Genomic DNA, 20,755 nt, shown 5'->3' with positions numbered 1-20,755 from the left:
ATATTGAGCGATCGAAGCCACCAGCCTGGCCCGAGCTTTTCAGGCCGCCCCTCCTTCTCTCGTGCTCTCCTCTTCGCCTCCTTCTCCTTCTCTCTGTTGCTCCCGCGGCGCTACCTCTCTGCTCCAGAATCACTACCCTTTTCTACCCTACCGCATCAACGTAATCGCGCAGTCGCGTCAATACGCACCCCTCCGAACAACCAACCCCCACTTACCCCTCACTGGTTGGCCCCCCTTTATCACGGCCAGGTGGCACTACCGGCAGTGACGACTACTGGCTCTCTCTCTCTCTCTCTCACTCTCTCTCTCTCGCTCTCTCGGGTCGTTTCTTCTCGCTCCGACACCCGCTATCCTTATCTTCTACCTCCTATCCTCTGGTTCTCTCGGTTCCTCTCGGTCTCCTCTCGTTCTCTCGCGGATTCGATCGACCCCGCTGCGTGAAACGGCGCCTCCTCGCGGCGGAGTTTATTCGAACCGCACACGACAGATGCGGAAGAAAACGATTCTCTCCGAACGAACCCACCTACTTCCCTCTCGCAACCCTTCGAGCACGCTCCGAAGAGATAGTCGAGCCGCGGTGAACTCTCTCGGTGCACCCCCCCACGCACGGTTAGTAGGGATACACGGCCCAGTCGCGAAAACAAAAGAATACTGCCGAAGAAACAGATGAATGGAGGCGAGATCAGGGAAAAAGATAGCTCGAGGATTCTCGAAACGTGTCCGACAGCCACGGAATCCCGGGAGAGAATGACTAAACGGTGGGAGAGAGCTTTTCATACAGCTTCCTTCTTCCCGTTCTAGCGCGATCGGCCTCCTCCGCCGTTATCGCTTCGTAATACGCACGAGCTCGGACAGTCGACGCTCGGATTTTTTTCCACCGTTTGACTCCGACTACCATTCAATACCGACAAATCTTAGGTCGTTTCCAATCGATTGAGTCGGGTCTCTCCCTAAATTGTATTCTGTACGGTCTTCTATAAAATGTTCCATTGATAAAGAGCTGTCGCTTCTTCAAAGAAACAACTCCCGAAGACACGGGGGATCGACTAAATCTACGTTTACACTGAAGTAACGATAGCTAGTTGCATGTTGCATTGGAAATGTCGCCGCTTCTACCGAATAAAAGGTCGCCCGATGTTGCTCCAGTGTGCACATAGCTTTATAAAGCTACGGTCACACTGAAGTAACAACATTTAGCTACATGTATCTTGGAAATGTCGCCGCTTGTGTCGGATAAAAGAAGAAGGCAACAAGAGACGACAGAGAGGTCGCTCGATGTTGCTTCAGTGTGGACGTAGCTTTTCATCGAACGTCTTAATCTACACTGTAACAGAATAATAGTAAGAGGGGAGTAAAAATAGGGATTAAATTGTTAAAAATTTCTGTTTCATGGTATGCCAATTTTTGTAACAATTGTCTGTTTCTGTAAAGTACAAACGTTTGGTAAAAATATGTACTTGAAAGTTAAGCGTTCGGAGCCAATCCTATATAGATACCTCTGTCGTTTGCTCCACTTTAATTGTACCGATTAACGTTCCATTTTCTATTATGATCCGAGGATACAATCTAATCAGATCTGAAACTGACAGTTAAAGAAATACGGTAACAACATCGTTCTCCTTATATTGTTGAAATTGGTTCCTACACTTTATCGTGTGTGCACATAGAAAATATAATAAATTTATTACCTGTGCGTTTCAGCCATTGTATTAGTGTCACCGCGAACAGTATATCATAAGCAGGACTTCGTGTAAATATAACTTGACGAATTTCCTTGGATATCATACCACATCCGTACAAATGTTGATAAGGCATAATGCATATCCATTAAGTGCCATTACGGCTGAAACAAATTTTTTACATTGCAAGCCGTCACAATAAAATATGAAACGTAAAATATATATTTAAGATAATAAACTAAAATTTTTGCGTCCTCTTAACAATAAAATTAATGTTACGCGAAGAACATCGAATGACCGTTTTCACGGTTTTTGAGAAATGTTACTTGTACCAGCAAATTTAAGAAAAATGCAGGAATATAGTTCAGATTGTTTCTAACGATAAGGATTTATTCTTCGTATGGCAGGAAGAATGCATTCCATATGGAACCATAATGCGGTATCTGTATTGCTTACTGTGCACCATACATGCACACCGTTACATAACGAGTCTTGTCGATCGATTGTACTCACAATACTCGATTCGGTAATACTTATTAATGAAATTTAATGATTGTGACATTGGATACATTTGAAATTAATAACCCATCTCAGATGTCAGTGAATCAATTCTTAAGAATTTTTGATTTCCTGGAAAATCATTGATTCACTTTACCGAATGAAGAACTGCATTTCAGTTGGATAAAAAAATTATTATCGACGTGGTCCATGTGAAAATTCTGTCACCACACTTTTATATATTTTTACAAATCCTCTTTCTCTTCCACTAATAAATTCTAATTATTTCCAGTGACGCATTAAACAAAAATAATTGTTAGTAACGTTAACAAGTGCCATTTTAAAAATTTCAACGATATTCCCTTCCCTCCCTATATATATACAATATATATATATATTATATATATATATATATATATATATATATATATATATAAATACACAGAATGCAAACAGTTAGTAACATTGAACACCCAAATACTTTACAGGCAAATTCTAATAACTGGGTCCATAGCCTCGTGCACAGCAATATCAAAAGTGGAATTCCAATATCTTAGAAACTTCCTTTTTAATTTATACTTTTTCATGCTATTTCTACCAGCCGCATTATATAGTAGTTCTCAAACTATTTTAACACCAACCGTACCAAATAACCGGTTTCATATGTTTTAGTTTATAATGATCGAAATTACAACGATGCTTCCCTTAGAAATTGTTGAATAAATTTTTTCATTCAAGCATATATGATATTATTATAAAAATCGCAAGAATTCTAAATACATTCAGTCTTGCAATTTTTATTAAAAAAAACCTTTTTTATGCTCAACACGGTTAGTGTTAAAGAAATCAAATGTTACGTGTTAGTATTCTTCAGCAACATAAAACTATACGCAAGCATATAACTTATTCGCAAAACGTACACTACCGTAAAATCACTTACGAAAATGAACTTGTTAAATTGTTAAAACGTAACATGTATTTTCATCGAGAAATGGTTAGAAAAAGAAATAAAAAAATTTCTGCGTACCAACAATGGCAATCACAATGATTATCTGACGTGAAACATATAGATCTAATAAAATGCGTGTATCCTAAATGTGCCCTCGAAAATTGCAAACGATTTGGTTGGTAACGTTTTTTATTAAATATTTCATTACAGGAGGTTAAAATATTTATAATGCATTCAGATAACAGAATTTACAAATATATCTCAATATTTCCATATGTATGTATATACATATATATATATACATATACATACATAATTTATACATATATATGCATGTATATACATATACAATATATACACATATATGTATACATATACATATATGTGTATGTATATACATATACATATGTGTATACACATCACATATTTGTATGTAAATCTTTCTCTTTTCCTCTACCACGCTTATCCCATACATACAACGTGTACCGCACGCACACACGCAGACATTCTCTCTTACACACCGGTTCTTATGTACATGACATAGAGTGGCACAAACTGTCGCACAGATTTTTTTTTTCGTCGTTTTCGCATTATTTTCTTCGTCTCCTTTTATCCGTTACAATTTCATAGTTTCGTACCATGATCACACTTGTCTCTTTAATATTCATTTTGCTTCGTCCCGAACGACAAAAGATGAAAGTGAGTGATCCTCTCGCACAAGCGACCGTCTACAAGAACTGAATGAAATTGTCTCATCTCGCACAAAATGCATTCTAAAAATTTCGTGTATTCATCTTCGTTTTCATTCTTTCTTTTTTTTTGTATTTTTCTTTTCTTACGTGAAAATTAATCGCACCCACGCTCACACATTTAAATTCCATCGCAGCACGCTCTCCCGCACGCTTGAACTCGCTTTTACCGACAATCTCCATCTAGAAACTATGTATCCCCCCGCCCTCCACGCAACGTCAACTTGCTCCCGCACTGTATTGCGACCTTGAATCCCATCGTATCTGCTCCAAACCCTCCCCCCCTGCCCTTCCTTTTACACATTATTTTTTTTTCTCTCATATCCAAAGCACGTATTGTCTTCGAGAGTCGCGACTTATTTCGGGGGGCAAGCGGTCCGAATTGACGGTCGGCTCGTGCAAACCATGTTACGAACGGAAAACGCGAGCTCCGCCCGCGTAACGCAGCGGATGTACATGATAATTGTAAGCGCTTTTAAGTCACTATGCCGACAATAATTCGATAAGTGGCTGTGTACACGTATATGTATATTTCTGTGTGTGTGTGTGTTATGATTCTCCGCACGTCGGGGTGCTCGTCTGTATGTGTATTTCGTTAGAACAATTTTTTTTTTCCTTCCGACTCATCTATCCGCTGGTTTACCGGTGTTCTATACAACTCTAGCACGCTGCTCAATTACACCCCTGTATGTCCACAAAACGTTCGAAGACAAAAGAAGAACAAAAAGACAGATACATATACCGTACCAGAGTCGCCAGATGAGGGGAGGGAGCACGAATTCAGAGGAAAGAGTTTTACCCACTCTCTCTCTCTCTCTCTGCCAGAGATAACACACGTCGCGTGCAGGGTTAACATATTCTAGTCTCTCCAGGCCCCTTACCCTTCCGCCCCTTGCCCAGCTGCGCAGCGAAGACCGCCGTTGCTTCCCCCACTCTTACCACTAACGCTGACGCGTACCACGTGGAGCAAGCTAACTTAGCTCACGCGTCAGCGTTAGTGGTAAGAGTGGGGGAAGCAAAGGCGGGCTTCGCTGCGCAGCTGGGCGAGGGGCGGAAGGGTAAGGGGCCTGGCGAGACTCGCATATGGCAACCCTAGTCACGTGGCCGGGCCGCGGTGGAAACGTGGGGGAATAATAGCGGTGTAGAAGGGGGAGCTAGTGTGGGGACACAAATGTTGATCTAGCAACTCTGCATCGTACGGTTCTAGCCCTCTCTTAGAAACTACTCTGTTCTGGTTTTTTCTGTGTCTTCGTAGATCCATTCGTTTCTCGCACGAGAACCGATGTCGCTCTTTAACACGCTAGAGATGTAAACTATCGAGAAAGGTTCACGATCGATCACATCGTTAAGTCCCGTCACAACACCTAGTACATTGTAAATGTAGCTCGTATTGTTTGTTTGCTTTTTTTCTCTCTTTTTCAAATATACCAAAAATAATTGAGCTCTTAAGTATTTCAATCTTTATAATTAAACGACAGTTAATTGCTTGTACTTTAGAATTTATTGTTATGTTCATCTTGAATTTCGTTCCACAACGGCGTCGCAGGAGAAGAAGAAAACGAACAGGATTATCAGTCCTCGAGTCAAGCAAAAATGGAGACGCGCTGAACGAGCGATGGCTAGCACTGCTAGAGGAAAATTAGCAAGACGATCGTTACCGAAACCGAAATTCATTCCCGCGATAACAACTTGTAGAAACAGACCGAGATTACACGTTAAGATGCGTCCATTGTAGCATCCGAGTCAATTCTTTTTTTTTTGTGTTTTTCGTTTTTGTCTTTTTTTTTGTAATTGTTTCGTCAAGATTTTTTCCCCAAAAAAAGGAGCAATCCGTTCTTTATGACCCAATCTTTCTGGAAATTTTACATCTCTATTTTGCAACGAATATAAAACTTTTTTGTGTTTTTTTTTAATTATTTCGTCGAGATTTTTTCCCAAAAAAAGGAGCAATTCGTTTTCGATGATCCAATCTTTCCAGAAATTTTACATCTCTATTTTGCAACGAATATAAAATATTATCATTACTATTTATCGCTATAACTAATATCAGTATTATCGTTTCATTAGAATTATTACTACTATTAATCTCTCACGGTCCTGTTCTACGGCTCCCGTTCAAGTGATATGGTTCTTTGACTTTTTTGTTTATTCGTTTAGGTATAATACTGATTTGATCAAGAGAATTTGAACTTTTTGCCCGAACCTTACGCATATCGATTGCGTCTAGCACAAGTTTCTCATCGTTCTCGTTTAGAATCATGTTTTGGTAGCAGTAACGCGTATGATTGGCGTTCAACAAAGAAGACTCAACTCAAACGGACAACGATCTGTGGTGCATCAGCTGACGAAAATGGTTGAGAAATCATTTTATGCTTTATGTCATAATAAAAGGTAATGTTGTGCAGGGTGTAAAGAAATGTTTAGTCTTGGCTGCTATAGGCGTATTCTACGTCTTCGGGTCGATGAAGATCTGTGACAAAATGTTGCCACAACATTGTCCTTGACCTTGAATTCCACGGTCAAACTTTCTTTATCGGAGAGTACAATGCGATGTAAAAATTTGACCTTGAAATTCAAGGTCAAGGACAATGTAGCGGCTACATTTTGTCACGGATCTTCGTTGACCCGAAGATGTAGAATATAACCAAACATTTCTTTACACCCTGTACAGAGGGATTCATACAATTGAATCAAATCAAGACTTTAAAATGATAGAAAGTTGGACAGATTTTCATCAGGCAAAATTAAATGATTTTAAGTTATACAGACGACTTGATGCGTGAATTTGCACCAAACCTGGAGGTGATTTACAAGTTCCAGAGTCACTTCTGTTTATTTCATCGAAACTATGTATTTCTTCAACATTTTTTTTTGTTCTATTATTCGTCAAAAATTATCAGAATGTTCACTTGTTAATGCTAAAAACATTTAACCCTCCGTATGACGCATATGACCCTCATCCGTAATACGACGAAAACCGGTCCTAAGCCATTGTTTTATATCGGAGTAAAACTGTATTAGTGAAATATCGGTTTGAGTCAGAGGGTTAAACCATTCTAACAGCAACATTGTATTTGGACTGAACCAAAAACATATGAAGATAAGATTGAATGGTTTCAAAATTTTTTAAACACCTTTCAACCATTTCATTTGGCCTGATAAGATTTCAATCCAGCTTTCTATCGTTCGAACACTATGGTCTAACTCAGTAGTGGTGGACGTCTTGTGTTTCTCAATTATTTATATCGTGGTAAATGGAACATATGTTATAATCGAATTTGGATAAAGAATATTTTCCCATGGAGAGAAACAAAAATCAAATGAGAGATGTCGAATCGAACGAAACTAGCACACTAACAATCAAACCCATCCCAAATGCAATGAACTGAATTCTAATCGATACAATAATAACGATAATCCCTTATACTTCCTTCCAACAGAATTGTTTCAGTCAAATTAACATTCGTACGTACTGTGTCACTAGGCATGACATTATGACTAAAGCGGCGTATCCCTTTTATGTACACGTACAGAAACTTTCCTTAATGCTTCTTACAACATTAATACTATACAATCATGTCCCTCCGAAAGGATCTATATTGATGTTACTTTACGAAATATTGCTTAACAGGTAAGACAAGAAAAATCGCGTTCATTTTATTGCCAATGATACTATAGCGAAAAGCACTCCTTAACTATTGCAACGTTAACAGTTAGCAAACAGCAATAAAGTGGCGCATTTGTTAAGAATTACTATTGCTTTCAATAACACGACTACCCAGACTATAACATCAAGGTATATCGCTTGGTCAACAATAATTTGTTACTGCTTGAAAATCTGCTATATTACCTTCCCATTGTGTGCAGAATCATCGGTATTTGCAATATTTGATTAGCCGAATGATAGATTTTCCGTTTCAAAAAGCAAATTCACTTACAAACGTAAATCACATTTAAATTGCATTCTTCTAGTTTGTCCCACAAAATTAGATTCCATTCACGATTTGGTAATTCTTCCCTTCGTTTACAATACAGGCCGTTGTATCAGACACTTCGTTTCGTATGATAAAGTATAAAAAAGAAAATCATAAAAATATGGCGTTATTCTGTTGTCTTTGTCAAGCAATACATTTACATTTTGACACGATAAAAACGAGGCTTTTTTCGTTCAAATTCTGCTTACGCGTTTGCTCTGCAGTTTATCATGGACGCTAAATTTGAGGACTGAACACTTAAAAGATATATCGGGAAACTTCACTTTTCATTCTCGAGTTAAATAGACGTTCTCGTTTAGAGCTCCAGTAATTTCACGAACTTCTCATCGGTCACAGCCACTTCAAAACTTTTCTCAGGTAGATTTAAAGAAACGATTATTCACTAATGGTAACAAGATAAATGTCAACCTTTGCGTTCAGTAGACCGGTATAAAGATACTAGATATTTACAGAAAGAAAATGGCACTCTCACTAAAGATCACCTAAGGTCCAAGCCAGCTTCCAGTGAAACAAGTTTCTCGGAAGAAATGAACAGAAAGTTTGTTTAACGTATCAACGAGAACAGAATCTTAAAGTAGTAACCTTCACAGCGATGATATACGAATGGTAACCGATTCGATCAATTTTGTTAATGTTCTGGCTTCCTCTGTAGTTTCGAAAATGCTTTTCACGCTATAAACAAAAAAAAAATAGATTTAATTATAATCATACAAGAAAAGTAGATGGAATATAATCAATTCATTGTAATCGATTCATCCAAAAATTCTGTTTCGTGGCTATTGACTAGCTGCCGAAAGAAAAACAATTCCATTACCAACCAAAAAGAAACACCTCGGAAACTCTTTTTATAGCAGGATACTATTGACGGGAAGTTTCTTTAAATGCATACGTACTCGAAATCACACGTATTCATTCTCAATCACTTGTATAGCTTTGCATTCCATAATAATTAGGTATCTAAGATCTATGTGACATAGATCAGGTGCGTAATATTGAGAATCTTACGATTAAACAGCTTGAACCGTCGTAGGTATCGGGGCTAGTCGAAATTTTTGTCAAATTATGCACTCTAATATACAGTTTGATTAGCACACACTAAAGGATGTCACATTCTTGTCCATTTTTTTTAAGTCGGTTTAAATGCAGCAGCAACTTGTTGACGAGGCGAGTACAACGTAGATTGCCACTCCACTCACACCTAACAGCTAGCACATATTCGAATTGTTATTTTCCTCCCCTCCTTTTTTTCTGATTTTTTTTGTTCTCTTATTCTTCATTAATTACTAAGAAGGTTCTAAACACATGTAACACATTAGCTTACACTTAAAAAAGATGGGCGATCAATAAAAGTCGTATAAAATTGCTTAAGTTGCACGTGATTGCATGACTATTTTGTATAAATAGAATGAGTTACTTGTTACTTAGCTAACTATCCGTAAGTTAATAAATGAGTGGTGAGCGGCGTATATTTATAGTTTTATACACACAGGAGCGCAACGGCAGCTAAATGATCGAACACTTATGGTTTGTTGTTCTCTCATTCTTTCTCAATCTTTCTCTCTCTCTTCTTTCAATCTATCTACAATCTGTCTCCCTCAATCACTCTTGCTCTCTTTCGCTCTCTCCCTTACTCTCAGATATTCATTCGCTCCTTGCTAACTTTTTTTTGCCTTATTTCATCCTTACTATTCGTAGTTTTTTTTTTCATTTTTGTTACATTCGTTCAAACATTGCGCACATAAGAATTGAGAAAATATATACACATAAAAACGTCGTGGCGCAGTAGCGATAATAGAAGTAATAGTAATAGTTTTAAGAGTAATAGTAGTAATAGTGATAGTAGACATACTAGTAGAAGTAAAAGTATCAATGATAAATATAGTCAAATGTGATAGTTTCACCTAATCAGAGCACAATGCGCAGTTTTTTTTTCTTTGTATTCCGTTTATGGCTAGTTTACTAGAGAATTGGGGGAGAGAGTTTGGTGGGGGTGGAGAGGGCAAGTAACCCAAATAGGTATTATTGGAAAGACGCGAGTCAATACCTAACACAAATCTTTCAAAATGTATTCTAAAAACATAGATAATAACATCGGATGCTGCGTTATGCTTCCTTTAGTTATCTTTCCCCTTTGTACACGACGACTACATATCTTTTTACAATCATAGTTAAGAATAATTTCTATCATAAATAAGAACTTGTAAAAAGTATACCTGGTACCGTGAATCGCGAAATGTCCTCTGTTAAAAAATCGTCGTCCTGAATGTAAGGGATGTCTACAAAAATCACCGAAAACTTGCACAGGGAGCGATAGTAGTCATCTTTTGAACGGCCCTTGGGTTGTATTACTGTGGCAGGGTCATGGTAGTAGTGGCAATGGGAATGATAATGATAGTGATAGTAACAGTAATTATGGTAATGACGATGGTGGTAAATTGCTGAGTGGTCTGTAGCAGGGGATCACTTATCGGAACTCGGGCACTCTCCAGGTTGTTTCATTATGCTGTAGTCTAGGCGGTACTGAGCTGAAATTTAAAGTATACTTTACTGTATAAAGGAAGAGATAGAAATGTAGAAGAAAATACAGCAAAGTCCCATTCTAAGACTATTTTCGGTTCTGTGTTATGACATAGATCGGGACCAGAGGCTGGTCCCTTTGTGGCTTCGTCGACTGCGCCGAACGTAGAAAAGGACAGCATGTAAACCCGGACCGCGCGGCCGTAGGCATAAAAAAATAGCCTCTCGGTGAGACAATACTAGTGCAATACTGAAATTTCTTTATTTTTTACTTATTTTTAATGAAATTTTATCAGTATATTTGCGACATTTTTCTTATTAAAATTACACCAAACAAGATACAATTTGGTCCATATTTACTGTACATGTAAAGCATAATTTATAATTTATCATATACATACAAGAAGAACATTGAAAATAAAAAAGTTAGCATCGCATTGGTATTTTAAACAATACAATAAGTTTTGAATTTTTGCCGACCGTCGCGATCGCTGTTTCTCTTTCTATTTCACTCGCTAGCCTCTTCTACGTCCTAAAGTTACTCCATACCGTCAATTAACCCCTTGCCGTACTTTGACGAGCCAGACTCGTGATGAAGGATTTTAACAAAGTGTAACAAATATGAATGTGACGCGTTTCATTTTAGATGAAATAAAATTTGATTCGTTTGTAATCAATATTTAAGCACTAAAATAAATGTAACCATACGAAAAATATACATTTTCTTTTCCCTTCTACGACATTTTTGTGCATAAAGACGTTCTACTCACTGTAACTGTGAGGTACGGCAAGGGGTTAAACCACTGAATACAGTTGAAATTATATCGTGTTCAATGTCATTTTAATCAGAAAAATGCCACAAATAAGTTGGTGAAATTCCCATAAAAATATAATGAAAAATAAATAAGTTTTGTAATTGGATTAGTAGTGGTTCACACCGATATACCCGAGCCGAGATCAAATTACTACAGTGGAGGGGATATTTTTTTGCCTTCAACGTGTACAAACTTTTTGCGACTATAGGAGAATTACTGTATTACTGCGAGACAACGTATTGCTCCATACAGTTTGAGCGAGGACTATGATAATGGGGCAGTGGTTTGGAGAGCCAGTGCTCGTAAAACATCAGCTGTCTAGGCTTGCCTTATAATATAAAATAAATGCCATAGTAGTTTAACTGAATACCATAAAATACCATACGCATGACTCCCATCTTTTAAAATATAAAAATGATGTTGTAAAAATCTTAAAAGGAAAATAAAGCAGCACAATAGTCTAAAAATAACTAGTTAAAAACCTTGTGTTGCCTGGTGCTGTAAAGAAGCAGTCGATAGGAATGCGGCTCTGGTTATTAGTAGACTGCGGATGTTTATGCGTTTCCCAATTTTTCTCGACAAATTTTAAGAAAGTGGATTGAAATAAAATCCTATTTTTAATGGGAACAGCCTTTGTAGATTGAAAACAAATAAAAATTGTACAAAATTCTACCAAATTTTATATTCTAGCCATTTTTGAACATTTTCATAAGCCATAAATGCATAAAAATCCGCGGTCTAATTATTAGGTACTCTTCGTGCCTCACAAGTTGTTTCCTGACAGGAATTCGAAAGGAATGCGGCAGCAAGACATCCGATTGGGTCATTCCATTCGCACTTTCGGTTCTAGCCGAATTATTGGCTAAAGTGTGTGACGTCACGGCCTAATTATTTGCTGCGAGCGAGGATCCCCTTTGCCCCTGTGCCGTCTCGAGGGACAACTTATAGGGCACGGAGAGTACACATAATTCTGCTATTGGTCGGAGTGGCAATGTCAACGAACCAATGAACAGGTAGAGTCTTCTCTAGCCCCTGTGCCATTCGAGCTGCTTTCTTTACAAAAACGAGCAGTACACGAATGTACGAAACTTTGCAGAACGTGTGAAATATTCTACAATTCGATTGCCATTTGTATAGAAATATTTTGAATATTACTAAATGTATAATGAGTAATAATAGTTACTAAATTATATTATATTAATAAATATAAAAATAAATGTATATGTACACTGAAAATTTCATGCATTTCTAATAAAATAACCAGTGGCTCCCATCTCTTGCATTAGATACGGGCAATTATTATTTTGCATAAAGATCCGTAGTCTAATAATGAGTAGCTGTTATTCCTTGAATATATGTACATAAGTATCTTAAATATGATGGATATAAAGTATAAAAATGAAATATTTCGTTAACTCACCTTTTTTGGTAATGTCCTCCATTGTTTGATCTTTACAATCAGCTGCGAGGTGACTACTACTGCCACAGTTATAACACGAGATTTTCGTTGGCGGGACGGCAGCTGGTGAGTACGTAACAACCGGAGTAGGTGGCATATACGGTGCCTGTACAGGTGTTGCAGCAGCATTTGGCGGAGGTGGGGGTGTTCCCCCTGAAGGTGGATGTCCAGGATATTGGTACATCATTTCACCGTTTGGTTGATACGTGGCCGGATAAGCTGGCCTTGCATACGGTCCATGTGAGAAATTAGAGTAAATACCACTGCTCGGTCTCAAAGTGGAGAAATGACCGTGTGGCAGATACGCGACCTGCGAATGTGATGGTGGTGCGGGAAAGGAAACGCATTGAGATAAGTTCGGTGGTCCGCCGCCGTTCACCATTTGATTTTTGTGGCGCATCACGTGTGGCTGATTTCTTCTACGTTGCCTTTCCGCGCTCGACTGTATAGATTGTTGAGGTGCTGGATGCGATACTGCACTCGTAGAATGCACTGGTGCAGAGCTAAGGTGATCTGTAACTGATGGTGCATTGTTCTCGCTTCCGCTCACCCACGGTGCTGCCGGAGGGGTTTCTGGCGGAGATCTACTACCAGTACTATCGGAACTACTGCTCTGCGAACAGTGCCTACTGCTCTCAGGATCTAAGTTTAAGGCTTGTAACTGCGTCAGACAATACACGTGTTGTGCATTACACCTATAAATTTCAAACACGTTAATATGGTTTGTTTTTATCGCTGTTACTACACATTGTATCTTCTTTGTTACCTCGCGTATCGATTCTGCACCCCAGCAACAGGCAATGTAAGACAGGCATAACACGGTGCGTTTTGTGCAGCATACATCGGGGGCGGTGCAGGATACATTTGTATTTGCGCAGGCTCTAATGGTGGCATAGTAGGATATCGCCGTAAATTAGGAGTGGCCGCGTGATTATGATGATGATGCATCGCTGGATGCTGTTCCTGTAATGGTATAGACTTACTACTTTGATTTCCATTATCATTCATCATCTCCGTTCCTGGCATAGCCTAGAAAATCGTTACCTTATTAGTTATCTGTACAGCATTTAAATGAAACTAAAATATTTTAGTTTCTCTCATTTTAGATTTTAATCCGTACAATATTAAATAGACGGGTTCTTTCGTATCTAATGTCACTAATATTGTATTTACATTCACATATATTTTAATTCACGAAGATAATAGTCGGAAAGAATCCGATCGGAAAACCAAAACGTAACAGTTGCCGGACTTGAACGTACAGAGCGTGCAAATTCGCGAATACACGGTTCACCGATTCCGTGTACACATAGCCCTTCGATACACGCACAAAATCGTAGACTCTAATAAATATGAAAAATTTGAAAGTTACCTCGTTTTCAAGTGAATCCATAGCTCCATGTGCTGCATTGCTGGTATTGTCCATTTTTTTGTCGCTGGTAATTTGATTTAAGCCATTACTCGTTTGACTCTTCACTATGCTTCGTAGTTGTCCCACTGCATTCGGTGTTAAGCCTATTTCCCTCAAATCTTCATCACTCATCCTTCGAATCTATACTCAGCATTTTGTAAATAAGGTAACTACTTTTATAATGTATCACACAGAGTCACGATTGATTTAAATATTAAATATTTCGTTAAAATAAAAAAGTAACTTAAGCTTACTTGACAAATAGTTATTATTGGACTGCGGATCTTTATGCATTTATGGCTTATGGAAATTATCAAAAAATGCTAGAATATAAAATTCGATAGAATTCAATACTATTTTTATTTGTTTTGGATCCACGAAGCTATTCTCATTAAAAGTAGGATTTTATTTTATTGCACAAACTAGCTGCTCGTAGCTAGGCCCTCCGGGCGGGTTGCGCCCGACCACTGGCGGTATCCCTGAAAAGGTTGTTATAGCAGACAAAAAACGCGCACGGATCAGCTCTGAACCGGCCGATTATTTGCAACCACCGCGCTCCGACAACTTCAACCCCGACAGATGGACAACACGTGCGACAGACCCACTTTTTTATTTTATATATATATATATAGATTGCAAGATTGCATAAACATCCGCAGTCTAGTTATTATCTCTTGAAATAGAATTTAATACAATACAGTACTCTCTCTCAATAGTTCGGTATACGAGGATGTAGGGGAATATTTTTCCAAGAAATAAAGTTTTTTTACGAACCGCTACCAGTTGCTCTCGTTACGTGGAAAATAAAACAGACAACAAACAGTTCGCACTAGTTGTTTCCTTACCCACTACATAGTTGCCTCTCCCAACAGTTCGCGAGGCATCATGTAATAAAGAAAATTGTGACATCTACTTTGTATGAATATCTTACCTTATTTGAAATATGTAAAATTAATTAATAATTTAAACAAAAGATGTGTATCAACAAAAAAAACGCGAACACCCTTGCTTAGTAGTGGGGGAACTATTCCAATGCAATGGAAGAGAATCCGAACTATGGCCAAGAGTACTGCAATATTTTGTAATATTCTTGAAAACTATTATTAAAACTTTGTTATCTCACCTCATCGAGAGAAAAATTCTGTAAATTGCCTTTGAAGTTTGGCATTTCTTTCCCTAGTGTTTCTCGTAAAGAGTCGCCGGATACTGAAGACCTCAATCGTGGTGGTGGCGGTGGTTGTTTAGATTGTGATGCTGCCGGAATTAAGGTAGAAGAGGCATTTTCTATGCTATTGTGCCGTGAGAAAGTGGTAGAACTACTAATTGGCAAGGGAACAGAGCGTGATGGCAGCAGTGGAGGTTGACTAGGGTGACTCCTGCTAGTACCAAGTGCAGGAAGTGGTGGAAGGGAATTCGCATTTGAACTGGAGATACTAGTTTGACTGTTAGAGGCACTCGTTGACGTTAGGGTGTTCGAAGTAGACTGTGTCACTTGTGAAGAGGTCCGTGGCATTGTATTGTTCCTGCGACCCATTGGGGAATTACTGCGACTAGGAGATCGAGACTGGGATGGCGACGATTGGCGGCTGACTAAGGGGGAAGGTGGATAAGCCAACATGTCACCAGTATGATACATCAGTTGATTCCCCATCATAACCTGACCTGTCCATGGTGGCATATGATTTATTGATGAAAATCCAAGGTGAAGATATTGTGCCGCACCACCCGATCTGATTGGCATTTGCTCTGGTGTTGGTAAACACAATCCAGGTGGAGGCATTGATAAACCAGGGGGAACTCCGGATACCATAGTATTATTTCTCATTGTCATGTCCCCTGCAAATAATACAACAAATTATTTTAGTTAGTATTAATAATGTATGCACATAATATACATATTCGCATGGATATGGCACCATTGCCTTTTTCAATTTGTAGTAACTCACTTAAACATCACATACATACATTGTATTCGTATCAATTATGCTATAAATTACCATGATAAGTTTGCATTGGAGGAGGTGCCATCATACAACTACCCTGTACTTCATTGTCCATTAACCTTTCATTCGAACCCATACATGGCGAACAGCCCTATTAAAGAACAGGCACGTTAAAAAAGTAAATGAAATCAGGGATTTGAAATTGCTATGATTTCGATACCAGTATTGCACTAACAAGGCTGTACCGAAACCGATGTAATAGCGAAATCGTTTCAACGCCGAAATCGAAATAAATACCGGTATTTTTTCAGTTTTGCTTTTGCCTTCAAATCGTAGCGTTAATTATAATAAATTTTATGAATACCGATAAATACCGATAGATATAGCGGTATGACATCATACTGGCATTTTCGTATTTTGGTATCTATAAGGTTTTCGAAGGAACAACCGAAAAATTCCGAAACAATACAGGTATTTTACATTTTAGTATAAGTCCCTGAGTAGAATATTAAATTTTAGTAATATATACAGAGTGTTACTGAAACATGTGAACATAATTCACAGATCAATTCAATGCACTAAATTAAGGCAAAAGTTCATAGAAACATTTGTTCTATGTAACCTTGTTTCTGAGTTACAACTGAGTTTCTGTCTTCTAATAATTCTTTTGAGAAACTAAGTTCTTCGTATGACCATCTATAATATATTCACTTGGAATGGTAATTCATGTAGAAAATACAGAAAATTAATACAGTTTTATGATAGCTTACATTTGATAGTGGCAGATCATACAAATACAGAAATGGCAGGCATACATTTAATACAGCCTTAAAAGAGTGACACAGAATGTCTTCCTAATAGCCGTTTGGCAAGTAGAAAAATATTTGAAAAAATCTATAAACGTCTTCGAAATGTTGGTTCATTTAAAAAATATTCGATAAACATTAGTAGATCTAGAACCAACAAGTCAATGATTTTAGAAAAATGAATCCTCAATCGTATCAACCAAAATAACGGTGGTAGCTAGTCTGCAAATCTTTATGCAAAATAAAAATTGTCTGCATCGATTGCGAAAAATAGAAACTAAATTAAATATTACTTCTTCTCTCAATGATTTTAATAGAGAAGAAATCATATATTGATATCTTCGATTTTCAAAATTTTTCAACAATTTTGAATTTCATCTACTCGATTTTACTATAAATGTGCATGGAGATCCACAGTCTAGTGATAGCAATCGAAGGATTCCAAAAATAGGACATGTAAGTTTTGTATTCATTCACTCTTCACAATTTCTCCACACTTCGACATGCGAAGAGCTTTAACAAATGAGCTTCTTCGTCCATAGAAATGTTAAACTTTGAACAATATTTGTAAAAGTAGGTAACTAACTTCAGTTAGGTACAATACAAAATCAGTTGCAACTTCTGAACAAGGTCAGATAGGATACACATTTCCATGAATCTTTTTGCTTATTGAGTGTGTCGAATCCATCGCTACGTTATGCCTACACAGTCTGGTCTATATGTATGTAACTCGATTGAACCTTGAATTTGAAAAGTGTTATACATCTGTATAAGAAGCATATGTATACTAGAATTTCTATATACTTGTGCCTGTTTGTAGGATGAATTTGACTTCGAAAGATTCAGACGAGATTCCTCTTCTTGGAGTTTTATATAAATATTGCCAAAGATACTTTTCTGCTCGTATGTAAATGCTGGATGATTTAAAGCCATTGTATACAGTAAGAGCAGTTCCTCCAACGGTTGGTCATCCGGCGAGAAGGTGGTCCCATTGAGTAGGTTAGAGATCTCTTGATAGTCAAAATTTGACAAGTTCTTGTATAAGATCACAGCACATGCATAATTACAAGAATGTAATAATGCCATGTAGAGAGCAAGTTTCCGTCTTGTGCGTTTATCTGCTACTCCTAAGGTTGTCAACTCCGCAAGATCAGAGGCACTATTTGCATGATGTTCTGTGTCGCGGAGGTCATTGTAATCCCGCTTGCCAATATCCTCGACACAAGTGCCAAGGTATCGTACTTCAAATGGCAGGCACATGTTTAATAACGTGCACATGACATCGATACGTTTATAACTGCACATAGATAAAAACAGATATATTACAAACTTAAAAGTTTAATATTTCATAAATATAAAAAAATATGTTGTTAGCATATTTCTTGAATTATTTACATTAGAATTGTTAAAATATATGGTCTTAAGTACAGAAAATTATTAATAAATATTAATATTGAGCGAAACTTCATACCATAAACTGAGAAATATAACTAAAAAAATTCTTATTCCATTCTAGTAGCTTATGAAGTTTTTAAATATTAAATGTAGAATTGTATTCTTGTTCTTTGTGAACATTATTATTACTATTAAAATCTAATTATTGACATTAAATACAATATTCTAAAGTAGGTGTTTATCGCTCATAACATTAAAATAATTACGTGCATATAAAATTTCAATGAAAAAATAACATTGAATTAAATTTGTTAAAAAGGTATTCTAAGGACATGTTTTCAAATATCATAATATGACACGTTTATCAAAATGTGTTTATCATCTTACAAACCAACTACTTTTCAGTTATTATAAGGGAACAACTGTTTTGACCTATACAGCACTGTTTACATCCATTGCTTAGTCCGTGTATGCCTTAATTCTAACTTCATTAAAATATTACAAAATATACATGATAAATCATTAGTTATAATTTTGAATATCATTTATTCATTTATTTTTTCATTCACTTCTACTAAACTTTTCTATAAATTTCAGACTGTGATCATTATCAACTTGAATACACCTCTATGTAGGTGCTTCTATGCCATTACATGATACAAAGTTATGTGCAAATAAAATAGTGTATGTAATTTTAATTAAAATTTTAATTAAAATCTTACAAAAAATACTACAAATCAGTAGTTATACTTAGATCACTGATTTGGGATTATCGTTCTTACTATTCCTCCCAGCAATATTGCCAACCACATTTGATATGCGATTAAAGAAATAACATCTGATTTATCTTAAAGAAATATATAAAGTGTTATTCAAAGAATTTAAATGAATGGAAATATCTATGTGTGTACTTTATTATACTTTCAGTGATCTTGTGGGATAATACCATAAGATAAAAACCATTGGAATCTAATGTACATAAAAATAAAAATGTGGATTTACATACATTAATTGTAATGAAAATATTAATATGTTTAACTAAATAAAATCTTCAGTTATTCAATAAGAATTTTCGATTATACATATCAGATATTGTTGTAAATAAGAACAATATACGTCGTTCGACAATATCTCCGGAAGCGAGTTCTATTTCGTTGTATTCTAAGGTATGTAAGAAACGATATAGGAAAACATAGTTACTACCGTACATGGTATTTCCGTGTAATATATAAAAAAAGATTAGATTCGAATAAACTCGATATATCAACGAGAACAAGAGTCTGCTTAATTCTGTAATTATCGATAGATCTGCGAATAGTTCTCTGACAAAAGCAGCGGAGATAAGATCGTGATAGGAAGGTTTTTTTTTGGTTAGTTCGAAATTTGGTAAGAAGGATGAGGAGGTCATGGTGGAAAACGTAACAGCAAATCGAGAATAAGAGAGGTTTGAGATGTTCGTGATAACGAGGGGGAAATATGGCATAGACTAGAAAACTGGTTAATGATATTTCGATTACCTGGACAGATTCCCAAACCATGATACCACGTTCTCCTTACACACCATTGCCAGACAACATTGATACCACTTGGGCTGAAGAAAGCGCCGATGCGGACAGCTTTGGCGCCTCGGGTGTTGCTATCAAGTGACAATCACGGCGGGGCCTGGCACAATAACGAACTAATTCCAAACTGTTCACGAATGTGCAAGTCTCGTCAGAATTTTAGGACGATTAGCCGTAGCCGTGGTGAGCACATCAAACGCACAGCGGCGGCAGCAGCAGCAGCAGCACGGCGCACCGTGAAGTATCCACATTCGCGACAGCAATCAGAGGCAGGCGCGACCGACCGATGGATTAAACGACGAGCACCGATCAACGAACCACGCGGTCATAAAAAATCTCGCGCGAACAAGCAACACGATCCTCCTGTCGAAAATAAAATTCAACCCCCGCAATTATCCCTACTGCGTATGCTAATTCTCACTAGATGTTCCGAATCGAAAATTCGAGTCTCGAGATCCGTTCACATGCTTGCGTTAAAAAAGGCATCAGGTATTTGCTCCAACTTACTGCAAGGCTACTATTTCATGAGAGCGACAGTCGCACGTGCCAGTTTCTGCATTGGTTTTTCCGTCGTCTATCGTCAATTCAAAGAGCTCCTTAACACTCGACGTATTGTACTTCGAAACCGCCTTTAAGAAATAATGTAACGTGATTTGCAAAGAACAATACTTTCAACCAATCGTTTCTCACTGTCATGTGTAACAGAGAGTTATTTTAGAATTATTTGAGAATTATTTGTTGCTAGGATAAAGAAAACTGCCAGAACCTTATCAATACTGGCAAAACAAAAATTATACATTTATAACACAAAGATATTTTATTCAATAATAAAATTTAATTTTTAATAACTGAATAATAAAATTTTCAAATATAACGCAAAAAATATTGCCTATGTCTCGAATAATAAAAATAAAATAACTACTGCACATATTTCAGGTTACATAAATATAAATATTGCAATCTCAAATAAAAATAAA

The 20,755-nt window shown here is 37.1% G+C and overlaps 1 protein-coding gene across 3 annotated transcripts; it reads right to left on the bottom strand.

Moving 5' to 3' along the window:
* Positions 1-12: 12 nt before the first annotated feature.
* Positions 13-20,266, bottom strand: LOC143214504 (uncharacterized). Of its 3 annotated transcripts, XR_013010162.1 has the most exons (11): positions 19,734-20,266; positions 17,626-18,118; positions 16,070-16,166; positions 15,196-15,908; positions 14,034-14,213; positions 13,428-13,690; positions 12,623-13,356; positions 10,084-10,395; positions 1,689-1,843; positions 216-1,582; positions 13-147 (listed from the first exon to the last, which is right to left on the bottom strand). XR_013010162.1 is itself a non-coding variant. In XM_076435686.1 (9 exons), exons 1-9 carry the CDS (start codon positions 19,778-19,780, stop codon positions 10,331-10,333), a joined length of 2,520 nt encoding a protein of 839 aa, XP_076291801.1. In that variant the 5' UTR covers positions 19,781-20,266; the 3' UTR covers positions 5,378-10,330. The 3 variants fall into 3 exon arrangements, 2 of the variants coding, with proteins under 2 accessions (XP_076291801.1, XP_076291789.1); XM_076435686.1 differs by lacking the exons at positions 13-147; positions 216-1,582; positions 1,689-1,843 and having other exon boundaries at positions 5,378-10,395; positions 15,196-15,662; positions 15,735-15,908; XM_076435674.1 differs by lacking the exons at positions 13-147; positions 216-1,582; positions 1,689-1,843 and having other exon boundaries at positions 5,378-10,395.
* Between the last annotated feature and the right edge of the window lie 489 nt (positions 20,267-20,755).

The sequence above is a fragment of the Lasioglossum baleicum genome, chromosome 1 (genome assembly GCF_051020765.1).
Source record: "Lasioglossum baleicum chromosome 1, iyLasBale1, whole genome shotgun sequence".
In the NCBI taxonomy this organism is placed as follows: Eukaryota; Metazoa; Arthropoda; class Insecta; order Hymenoptera; family Halictidae; genus Lasioglossum; species Lasioglossum baleicum.
This window is presented reverse-complemented; position numbering and strand designations above follow the sequence as displayed.

What these genes read in the sequence shown, in the direction of transcription:
- LOC143214504 (XM_076435674.1), bottom strand. Translation starts at nt 19,780, where the DNA reads ATGGTGTGTAAGGAGAACGTGGTATCATGGTTTGGGAATCTGTCCAG. An exon ending in AGAATTTTTCTCTCGATGAG is followed by an intron (nt 14,214 to 15,195) that starts GTGAGATAACAA and finishes TGCTGAGTATAG; the next exon opens with ATTCGAAGGATGAGTGATGA. An exon ending in TGGATTCACTTGAAAACGAG is followed by an intron (nt 13,691 to 14,033) that starts GTAACTTTCAAA and finishes ACGATTTTCTAG; the next exon opens with GCTATGCCAGGAACGGAGAT.